The sequence below is a fragment of the Seriola dumerili genome, unplaced genomic scaffold, assembly GCF_002260705.1.
Source record: "Seriola dumerili isolate Sdu_G_001 unplaced genomic scaffold, Sdu_1.0 BDQW01000138.1, whole genome shotgun sequence".
Taxonomy (NCBI): Eukaryota; Metazoa; Chordata; class Actinopteri; order Carangiformes; family Carangidae; genus Seriola; species Seriola dumerili.
The window spans coordinates 16,393,619-16,405,803 of record NW_019174393.1 but is presented as its reverse complement, the minus strand read 5'-3'; the positions used below and the strand labels follow the sequence as shown (position 1 = coordinate 16,405,803).

At 40.9% G+C, this 12,185-nt stretch overlaps 1 protein-coding gene across 1 annotated transcript; it reads right to left on the bottom strand.

The window, feature by feature from the left end:
* Positions 1–426: 426 nt before the first annotated feature.
* On the bottom strand, positions 427–4,333 carry LOC111224907 (amphoterin-induced protein 2-like). Its single transcript, XM_022749605.1, has 2 exons — positions 4,077–4,333; positions 427–2,902 (listed from the first exon to the last, which is right to left on the bottom strand). The coding sequence occupies exon 2, from the start codon at positions 2,804–2,806 to the stop codon at positions 1,292–1,294; it is 1,515 nt and encodes a 504-aa protein (XP_022605326.1). The 5' UTR covers positions 2,807–2,902; positions 4,077–4,333; the 3' UTR covers positions 427–1,291.
* Positions 4,334–12,185: the final 7,852 nt, after the last annotated feature.

Genomic DNA, 12,185 nt, shown 5'->3' with positions numbered 1-12,185 from the left:
TCAGGTTGATGAGTTTCAAGCCTGCTGAAGAGTCACTCTAAACCAGCTCTAGGTGGGTTTTTGATATGGTGGTCAAATTATGTAAGTTATACGTATAGTATATAACGGTTGCCAAAAGGATATCTCATACCTTTGATTTTTTAGATATAAGTTGTGTTGTTCACACAAATTGTTTTTAAAAAATTGCCATGCAAATAATTTTTTTTGCCTCCATCCCAATACAATGGAGGTGAATGGAATTTTGTATGTGGTCTCACAACACTGCAAAAACAAAAACAATTCAACAGCGACATGTTGTCCCAGTTGTTTCTGTGGGTTCCTTGGGACCTAAAGACAAGAGTTACTATTTGCATTGCTTTCCACCTCTGGAGAGTAAAGGAATGAAGTGTGATGCTGAACTCCTTCAATGTTTCTTCTAGACTGGTAACTAAACAGCTGTTAATGTTAACGTTGGCTATGTAGCAATAGCAAAACTTACAAATAGTTCCTTTTAATTGTATTGGGGTGGAGACAGAAATCTAAGAGACAGATCTTAAAACCTGAGAAAATAAAGCTGAATCTATTTAATTAGCTAGATACCACTATAGGGAAGTGAGTGAACCACCCTCATAAGAGAATTTCACCAAATTTGAGTTCATAAAATGCATTTTTGTCCTACTAAACACACTAAACACAACATAGGCTACTACTGTACATGTCTCACTGTGTATTGTTTTTTAATTTTCTAAAAGAACTTTCACAGGGTTATATTTGCTCATCATAATTTGAGGATAATGTGGGGTAGATACAGTTTGATCTGAAAAACATCAAAATGCAGATGATTTAATAGGTATGACTGCCGTATTTTGATAATGATATGCATCACAGTAGGAGACAGATGGTTGAAAACAACAAGGGACTCCTTGATGGCTGTATTCACAATTCAACTACTGTATATTAACCATGAATGCCTCCAGCAGCTTATCAAACCAGGTGTGAATATTCCTCTTGGCCCAACTTAAAAAGCCACCCACATTTATATCATCTTTGTGATCTTTGCGGGAGCAATTTCCCCACGGTACCTGCGAAATTTCCATAATATAAAAAACAGATACCACTTACAGTCGAGACATAATTGAAATTCTGCCTACAACAACCCAAACCCTACAGTGTATAAGTACTTCACAGGAATCAGAAACAGTACACGACTTTACATCAAATGGATTTTTTCATTTCATATTGAAGACAGTGAAAAAAAAAACACTTGGGTTCAGACTGAAAGGATACAGGAGTGTTAAAGCTAATTTTCTTGCTATGCCATGTGAGCAGGGTCTGTGAGGGTCTGTCCCACTGTCCTACTTCCATTCTTGAGAATTCCCTCAGTGGTAACATGACCCAAGTTCATTGCTGGTGTTTTTGGGCTGCCAATATCAGAGTCCTCTGCCTGAGGCTCTAAGAAAGCCACCCTCTTTCCGTTTGACCGCCGTTGTCCTGAGTCCACTTCTCTGGGGTCTGAACAGAGGATAATGGCTCGTCCGCCGCACCCTCTTGATCCAGCCCGGCTTTCTCTGCAGCGACAGGGGGTGAGGTAGAGGTAAAGCAGCACCAATACGATGCTGACCACACAGGAGGCGAGGGTGGTGAACGCAGTGTTGAAATGCTCTGCACCACTGCGATGCGCCAAGCCACTGGCAGAGACAGTGCTCAAGTTTCCGACCACCACATTGACCTCTACAGTCTCGGAATGTTCATAGATTCGCCGGCGGGCTGCCACGCAACCATATGTACCTGAATCCTCCAGAAGTGCTCCTCGGATTTCAAGGGTGCCATTGGGGAGAACTATTAAGTGGGCGCTGGGATCATTGGTTGATGAATTGACTACAGTCCTTGGGGTAACCCAGAACACCACCTGCCCCTCCTGGGTTGAAGAAGCCAATCCTGGGCATGGCACTCTCAACCTTTTACCAGGCTCTTCTTGGTAAGTCTGTGCCTCAATGGGAATATCCGACACTCCCTGCTGGCTACATAAAGGCCCTGGTCCTGAATTGCCCTTACATGGGTATTCACCTCTGAATTCCACCAGGGGGCGATACTGTTTCCACATCCAGTACTCAAGCAAGGCGAGTAAAGCACAGTCACAGACCAATGGGTTTTCCTGTAAATAAATTCCCCCATGGCGGGTGACAGACAGCAGACTCTGGACAGACACCTTAGAGAGCTTGTTGTAGGACAGATCGAGAAAGGTCAGGTTACGAGGCCCTCCAGGTTCCCAGTAAATCCCTAGGGGAAAAGTCGTCAGTCTGTTCCCAGAGAGGTAGAGCTTCTGCAGGCTGTGAAGATCACTGAAGGCTCCTGGGTTGATCTGGACAATCTGGTTGTCAAACAGCAGTAGTTCTTTTAGTTCCTTCAACCCAGTGAAGATGGACAAGTTCAGCACTGTCAGTTGGTTGGATGAGAGGTCCAAATGGAGGAGATGTGGAGTGAGAATGAAAGCATTCACCTCAATTTGGCTTATGGAGTTTCGACTTAGGACCAATGTGGTGAGTCGGTCAAATGGTTGGAGAATCCAATCCGTTGGCAGGGCATAGAGGGCATTGTGGCTCAGGTCCAACCGTGTGGCATAGTTTGGGAGATCAAAGGGCAGTGCCGACAGATTGCGGCCACTGCAGGAAATGATATCACTGGCACAAAGGCAGTAAGATGGGCAAGCCGCCACAGAGGGAAGGAAGCCAAGACACAGGAGGAGCAGCAAGGCTGCCGCAGCAGGGTCACAGCGGCTGCCTCCGACATTCGTCACACCTAAACGCTGTGATGCAATGGGACGCATCCTGGTTTTCCCTCAAGGTGGGATCTCAGGTCACTGTTTCACTGGGTGTACACATGTCAGGTTTACAAGCCTCTGATAATGGACGGCTTTTATGATCTGAAGAGAGGAAACAAGGAAGATACAGAGAACGTGGAAATGAATCTCCTTATGTCTTATACTGCTTGTACAATTGATTATAGTAATAAATACTGTTGACACTTAACACAATCTACAACATTCTTAACAATCACACAACTATTATACATAAACACATTATTATAAGCAAAAAAAGGCAGTAAGATAAACAGTAAGAACAAACTGTAACAGCATGGGTAAAAATACAATACAGAGAAAGGCATTACATGCACGTAACTAAAAATAAATAATAATCCACATTTAAATACAACAGCAATAGCTGCTGATATCATCTGCACATGACAACTGTTAGTAACTGCCTGAACAAGTGTAACTTAATCCATACATGTTAGTAATCCATACTCCTCCCCCATTTCCAACCAACACAATGCAGTCTGCTTCTTGCTACAGCACCAACTATTTTCAAAGATTTTCATTCATTTTTATCCCCTTACCATATACTAAACTCTGTTTAATTGCTATCTATCTATCTATCTATCTATCTATCTATCTATCTATCTATCTATCTATCTATCTATCTACCAGCAGCTGTTCCTCCTGCAAAGCTGTTCTCGTAATCATTTCAAAAGTGATTTGTAGCCAAGCAGAAAAAACTGCAACTGTGGAAGTTGAACTTCAGACCTGCAACAATTAGCTAACAGATCAACAGAAAATTAATTATATGGTAATCAAGAAACATGTGAGTCATTTGTTTAAGCAAAAATGCTCATTATTATGTGGTTGCATCTTCTTTAATGTGAGGATCAACTTTTTTTCTCCAAGTTTTATCTCATTGTAAAATGAATGTGGTACTGTAGGTTACAAAACAAATCCCTGGGCTTTCAATAAATTTCGATGGGCATTTTTCACTACATTCCGACTGTTTGTTGCCCAAATAAGAAAATAATTATCAGATGAATCGATACTGAAAGGAATTGTTAGTTTCAGTCCTTATAAAGTTTATACAAGTGATAACAAAGAGATAAAAGTCATAGACTGAGTATAAAGGAAACTGACTGTGTATGAAAAGAGCAACTATTTGACATTATTGGCCTATTATTAACCAATACTGATATTTTCCTCTTATATCCCCGTACAAAAGCCAGAAACCAAAACAAAACAAACAGAACAAACATGAACTCAGCCGACGGCTCACCTCACGCCCTCACCGCTGCCTGTTCACACCCTCAGCTCCTCTGTCCTCTCGTCCAGACGCGCTCTCCGGACGCGACGCGGGATCACGTCCCGTATGTGAATCCTAAAAATCCTACAGGCAACTTCGTCCATTTGGGAGTGAAGTGCGTCGCAGATAATCCGCCGAGAGTGTGAGGGGGGGACAGGGAAGCCGCTGGCTGAACTGCTCACCTGCAGGTTCGGGTTGCATGTCGCTGTGGGAGGGGTCGTCCTGAGAGTAAATACACGGACCTCAACAGAAGGAGCCAATACGCCAGTAACATGAGAGTGGATGCTGCCAGAAGGAGGGGGGGTAGAAGAAGGAGGAGAGGAGGCAGCATCAGCACCACATACTCTGATGATATAAAGTAGATTTTTATGATTCCACCAATGGATTTTTATTTTTTAGAAATGAGTCTTGAGTCCTCTACTCAGTGAATATATAGTATATATCGCTGGCTCAATTCTATATTTGCAATTCAAAATTCTTATATATAACTTGTGTCAGTGTGAAAGGTTCATGAAACCACAGCTGTCTGGCAGGGGGTCAAACAAAGGCTCTTTTACTTTTATTAATCTGTTACAACATTGATCTGACACATAACTGTAATACATATATAAGTGAACAGTAGTCTATACTGGAAAAAAAACTGCACCTTCAAATTCACAATTGTTTGTCAGGCAGCACATTAAAGCTGCACTAATCAATATTTTTTAAGTCAACAATGGATCAAATGATTGCATGTAATGTGAAAGCGGTCACCATAGTGACAAAGCTACAGAGAATTATCAATGAACTGTGCAGTTTACCTGAGTTATATGGAGCATTTTAGCGTCTTTTATCGCATCGTTTTGATTTTTTTGAGTCACAACTTTACTGCTTTGGTTCACACTCACTTCTTGCTCAACATGGAGTAGCGAATAAAGTTAGTGAATAGCTGGTGAACATAGTGGAGCATTTAGCAGCCATAAAGACCCAGATATTTCCCTCAAGAGTTGGTGGAACCCAAAAACAGCTCAAAGGAGCGTGAATATCAGAATTGCTTTTGTCATGGGCGGAAACATGAATCCAAATGAATGCGAATCTGCTTTAAGTAGGTAACTGTTTGCTAACACATCGTTGATAACGCGATGATAATTTGTCAGTGTTGTGTCTGTGCTAAAAAATGAAAATGTTGATGGCAGGTCGTGTTGAGGCTAGGACATTTGGCAAAATAATCTATGTGATTAGTTTCAGATGTTTACGAGCAGAGATTTAATAATTAGAAAAAAAGTGAGAACTTCAGCTAGTTCTTCATACGGAGAAACTCTTTTGAATTTATTCCAAAACTTGATATGGAACAGTCATTTACAACTCTTTCTTTTAATAGTTAATTCCCTCCTTTGCCTGACGTGTAAATGAGGCACTGATACTTTTTGTTGCGTGACTCCAATGACTTTACACATGGTGATCAGTTTGTCATGAGGAGTACCACTCAGCCTGATAAAGTCATCTTGGTTATTTTTGACATATAGGGACTGGGATGTCTCTGCTTCTGCTGCTTCCATTTTGACCGCTCTGTTTTTGATCTGTCTCTTGGAAGTCCTCCAACTTCATGAAAGTGCAATACTAAGCCAGTTGCTCCTAAACATTGTATTATCTTCTTTTATAAATATTATATCAGTCTTTTATTCTTTTTACACTAGTGAGTTTTAAGCCGTTAAGCCTCAGTGGCATAACAATCTTTACTGCATTATGTTACAAACTGCTGCCCATCAGTCACCTGACACAAAGACATAGACGTCTGCACCGAGAAATCCTTCCACAAATATTGATTGGCACCCTCAAACCCCTTCAAATGGTCCTGTAAGTCTCACAATCTGAAGGAAACCGACTGCATCTCTGTGTGCCCTGGAGTCCATATTAATTTGAAAGGTTTAGACGTTGTTCTTGCAAACTGAAGGCCCATAACCCCCTGCAGCGACCGCCAACCCCTCGCCATTGTGCTGTTAATGGTGGCTTTGCAAGGACGATTTGGTTCATTAGAGATAACATCATTGTAATTAAACATCTGTAACCTTGAAGACGTCTTTTTCATGTTCTCTAAAGGAGCCAAAGCTTCGTTGCTGCTGGGTTGCACTGTGCCGCCAAAGGTTTATACAAGGCTAAATCATGTGCCGGGAAAAATGTACCGAGTTGTGGAAATCAGTAAACAAACACTGATGCAGCTTACAAAAACTCCCTTTCCCCACCTTTTTTTTTTTTTTTTTTTTACAGAGGAGAAGCATTTTAGGATTTGCCTGTTGAGGCAGAATATTTCTGATGGCATTAAGCTGTGCAAAAGGTTTACATAATCCCCATTATCCGTGTAGTGTTGGAATACAAAATTTACTCTGCTGCCTTATTTATACATTTTATGTTTTCACATTTGGTGTTAAGTGTTCCCCATTACAATGACATGAAGTTTTATATCTCAAATGCTTCTGTCTGTGCCTCAGAAGCTGTGTGTGTTTGTGTGTGTGTGTGTGTGTGTGTGTGTGTGTGTGTGTGTGTGTGTGTGTGTATGTGTTTGCAACTAGCAGATGGTGTCTTTCAAGCTACCTGAAAGTAGTCTCCCACCTAATCAGTTTGTCAAGGTTGTAAGCTCTGAGCTCCATCAGCTGATTTTTTCTTTTTCTTTCTTGTTCAGTCGTGTATCTCCTCTCTCACACACACACACACACACACACACACACAGAGGCAGTTCTATACCTGGCAAATAAAGAAAAGAAAAAGAAAAATCAATTGAATTCTCATTTCTGAAGATGAGTCAGTTCCATTAGCTGAAAGAGAAAGAGATGAGCTGAGAATGAGGCCTGTTGTCTTATAATCCAGACTTCAGTCTAATCACAATGCACTCGTAATTATGAGCTTTCCACCAGGGACACTGTGACAGACAAATCGCTGTATGTTTCCATGGCGCCGACCGTCAAAGGGGAAGGTCTCCGGGGATTTTGCCAGAGTGTCCATCCTCTCTTCGGTATCACGCAGTCACATCATTAATATGAAAGGCACGGATGGACTGACATTTTTCTGGTTTCATCTTAATTTCAATAACTCACTATATTAATTACAGTAATGACCAGTGCAATGATATTATATCCACCTTGCTGGAATCAGATGGCTCAGCTTTCAGTGCTGCAACTCAGCATCCACCGGAGCCTGCTGCTCTTACCTGGCAGTTAAATGCACATAATCATCTGCTGCATCCATTTTTGCATTCCAGTAATATAGTAAAATAGTCACTGATTACATTAGAACGAACGCCAGCGGGGTTCTGAGTGCTGTCTGAGGAGAAGGGTTGAAGAGCAAAGGCCTGGATTCTGTCCATCCACTAACTCACACCATTTATCAGCATCCCAACATCCCAGTGTGCAGTGAGCAGAAGTCACAGAGACATCCTGAACTGCAGGTTCACCGTTTCAGATGTTTTGGAAGTGACAGGGAGGCGTAAAAGAAGAATTTGCTTTTCCCCTCAGGTAGTTTTAACTTTTCAAAAAACAAGTGTTTTTTCAATTGAAAGGAATAGTCGACATCTCATCTTACTTCTTAGCGAATAAATACTTGTCCTTAAATGTCAAACAATTTCTTTAGTTTTAAAAATATACGCCGTATACTTTTCTCAAATATGTTTTAAGAGACGCAGTATTTCGCATTTTAAGCCAAAACACAAACACGCACATCCTTTTACATGAAATAGGGTAAAAATGAGGAAGTGCTGAGGTCAGGTTAAACACTCCGAAGATGCATCAGCCTTACAGAGTTGTAGCAATGATGGTACAATTCAAGGGCGGAGGTTTGGTCTCAACATTGGAAAGGACATAACTCCTCCAAAACGCAGTGGACTTTTTAATGCTGTCAACCAAATGGTTTATTAACATATAATCTGTATTTACATTTAAATAAAAACTATACACAGTAACAGATCACAGATTCAAAGAAAGTACATTTTAGGAAATTAGGTGTTAACAGAGACGAGAGAAGAAAAACCAAAACCATATTTTTGCATCCAACATCAACATGTTTATATTCAGTAGTCCTACCAGTGTCCCAGTTCTCCTTGATTTCCCATTTAAAGCTTGTTCCACCTTGACCTGCTACATCAGTAAAATCCTGCTAATCCAGTGATGCATCAGTATTAACAATCTAATACCAAAAGGCTGGTGACGTTAGCTACCTTACAGGTTTTCAATTTAAATCAAGGTGGCTATTTGCTAGTTAGTTTACAACCTATTATCGACACTCTGTGCGGTGAAAAAGCTCCTGATGTCTCTTTTTTGGAGGCAAGATATCTATAAAGTACAAAACATGTCGGTGAGGGCAACGTTAAGTTCTGTGTGCTGTGCAGTTCAGGCAATAGAGGACAGAGAGTCATCTGAAATACTAGTAATCATACAGCATCGATACCATCGTCAGCGCACTGAGCCACTCCCTCCTCCGTGTCCGACAGTAAGTGCCATATTCATTTAATACATGATGTGAGCCTCCAAATAGTCGCCGCCCTTTCAGCCAATCAAATGCCAGCATGCCTAAAGCAGTCGTCCTGGAGACGAAGCCTCTGCCTCTGGAATTATCTAATGACTTCACTCCAAACTTAGTGCGAACTAGTTCCTTCAAATATTGGTAGGGACAATTTCTGTCCTCCCAAAATATGGGTAGGGAGATGTCCCTACCGTCTATATGCAAACTTACTCACTCGATACAATTACTGTATGTGCTGCAATTTCATTTTACGCTCTTGTCAATACATATAATATTTGAGGATATGTAAAAATGGCATTTAAAGTTGCTGCAGGTAAAAAAAGAAGAAGAAAAAAAGCTCAAATTTTGGCACTAATGTTCTCCCACTGTGACACAACTACTGAGTGCGCATCTCAGCTGTCCATTTGCAGCTCTTGAATTTGAAGGACTGAGTGTCTAAACCTGAACTGTGGTTTCAGAGCACCAGGTGAGAATGAATAAACCCACTGATGGAGAGGGAAATCCATCCATTCATCGTCTGAGTGCAAACACTTAGAGGATTTTAACATCAAACCATTAAGCAAATAATCTTGTTTTATTTGACAACATGTCCCATTGAAAGCTGACACTGAATTACAGCAACTGTACCAGCTGTTTTCTAAACCTTAGAGGAACATAATTTATGTCAAACTTTCAACAAGTATTAGATGAACGTTTTCCTTTGTGTTTGCTCTTAAGATTTAAAAACACAATCTTGGTCCGGTCCGACTGGAAGATGAAAAGAAGCACTATAGGGAGATGTGCTGCTTTATTGAAGGAGGTGACTCATAGCTCTGTCTGCACATCACTTCATCTTACCCTTCTCCATCCAGCGGTTGCTGTGTGTGCTGCTGTTAATGATGACCCTTCAAACGCTGCAGTGGAGGTTGCGACAGAGCCATGGAGCCGCAAGAGTGGTTTTAATGGAAGGACCTGCCATACTTGATTGAGTACAGATATGCCATAATTACCATAAGGGCGTACAAGCCCGTACTCTATATTAGAGCAGATAGGGTGTGTGTGCAGGGAGTGTAAGAGAGATATTACGTTTCATGGTATGCATGCGGGTAAAACTCCAAACCACATTTGATCGTGTGCCAGTCGACCTAAATGCCTCTGTCTCTCTCTCTCACCACTTTGTAACGCAGCTTTTCTGTTACGCATTTGTAGTCACAAAGCGCGATCCACAATTTTCTCCAAGCTCCTCCGGATCCAAAGAAGATATTTTACACCCGCTTTCATCAGCTCAGTGGTTCAAACCTGTGACTTGACATTTCCGTGTGAAGTCGGTGGAGTGCCTCTTAATAGTCCGGCAATATTCTTTATTATTTTTATTGTCAGAAAAACCAATGTAAAGACCAAAATCCTGTGGTAAGCTAGTCCAGTTCACCGGGATTCAAGTAAGGCCTTTTCTTATTGTTAGCAAACGATGGTATGGCTCAGGAGGTGGAGCGGGTCATCCATTAATCAAAAGGTCAGTGGTTTGGCCGGTCCACGTTTCGAAGTGTCCTTGCCCACCATATAGCATCAGTGTGTGTGTATAGTAGAGAAGCGCTATACGTGTAGGAAGAAAGTGCTTATGTGAATGGGTGATTGCGGCTTCCATTGTAAAGTGCTTTTAGTGGTCGATAAGAAAATCTATTTACTTGTAGTGGCTTGCATGAGGTTTAGTGGTAAATACACAACAAAACCATTTTACACATTCTATGTGTGTCATGACTCTTGATCTATATTTTATTCCTCTCAGCTCCACTATTAAAAACACATCACTAAGCCACACTGTCTCCCCTGGGAGACGTATTCCTTCATTACTGCTGCAAACGCTCACTCGTTTATTAATTGTGTATTAATCCGCAGCTGAAAAAAGTCCCCCACATATGTACTTTCTACGTCTGTTAGAGTAACATTTACTAAAGACTACAGTGCCCAGCTGCTTTAGGAAGCCATTTTTAAAAAAGAAAGTTTATATTTATGACCTGTTTTTTTAAAGATTTCTGTCTTCAGTAAGAAGCAGACAGGTTTTGGCCCTGAGGCTACGTCCACACTACTACATTGTTGTTTTTAAAACACAGAGTTTTTGAGCACCGAAAATTGAGACTTTTGGAAAAGCTGCTGGCCCCGTTTGACACAAGAACTAGACACTGACCTTGTTGTCTTTGCTAGCAGCTGTTGTTCAGTTAAATTCTGCATTTTGACATTACACTTGTCTTTGTTGTTCCTTGCTCCTAGTATTTTTTTTGCAACCAATCAACTGCAGAGAAGACAATCTGCTTCCTGTTTACACCGGCTCACACATGCCCAGTGTATGTGATTGCTCAGGTATGTGTGTGTTTTCAGATGGGATAGTCTGGACGGAGATCCTTTCTGATACAGAGCTAAAACAGCCGTCTGGACGGAGATGGCTTTTATATGAAAAGGCTGTTTTACGGCATTTTAACCCTTATTTCTTGGTTGGTAGCGTTCCCCAGACGCTCTGCACTGTGGGTGACGCGCCGCCTACAATTTTCTTTAACAGTCTTCTATAATCACCACCAAACTTTATTCTGCTCTCTTAACAGGACATGTGCATCCAATAGACTGTCACATTCACACAAGGGGCTGTAAAAAAAAACAAACAACTTAATTAATAATAAAGTGCTGCAACTGATAATGACTTTATATAATAACCTCAATTAATTAATATTAATTAATGATATAATAAACTCCCTAAATTGCACCATGTAATATACAACACAAATTAATATGGTAAACTTATAATTAAAATAATCCAAATTAAGGTTACACGTACATATACAAAATGATACATGACATATACAAAAAAATGAGTATCTGGAGTGATTATATTGCATCATCCTAATGACTGAACAAGCTGCTCATTTCTCACTCAGATGTCGGCAAAGCAATCACACATTATCTACTGTCCATTTTTATCAACAGTCTTTTTTAAAACACTTACAATATGTACACCACCATGGATGATGTAATACCCCTTGCATATTTCCACTCTTCCACTCCAGCTGCTTATTGCTGACCGGCCCTTTATGTTATGTCTGTGTGCATACACCAAACACTCCACTGATGTTAAGACCTCCACACATTTCAGAAGCTGCCTACCACCTGCTCTTTGTGAGTGAGTGTAAGATAATGTGTGGGTTTTAATAATGCATGTAGCACCTTGCAGGACCCTTGTGACATTAAAAACTACTTTGTTGTGTTTGAGTGTCCAAGCTCACTGCACTTATTAAAGAGTAACATCAATTTCCCTGCAGCTCTGAGTGTTTTCTTTTTCATTAGGTAATAATATGATTTCGTAATCTAAGGTTAAAAATACTGTACTGTACACTCATCAAGACCCTGCAGAGGCATGGCAACCGCTAGCGTCTTGGCTTACATGTGACCTTTGACCCTTTTTGGGTTAAAGGGGATGCATCATTTTAACGTAACCTAAAACCAGTGTGTTGGAAATTCAACCCAACACCCTAACCCAACAGTCTTATTTACTGAATGAGCCTGTGTTGACAGCAGCGACAAGAAACGCGTCACGTGAGATTTGGACGTCGATATCAACATATT

Bases quoted from the DNA above. Each gene is read 5' to 3' on its own strand.
- LOC111224907 (XM_022749605.1), bottom strand. From the start codon at position 2,806: ATGCGTCCCATTGCATCACAGCGTTTAGGTGTGACGAATGTCGGAGGC.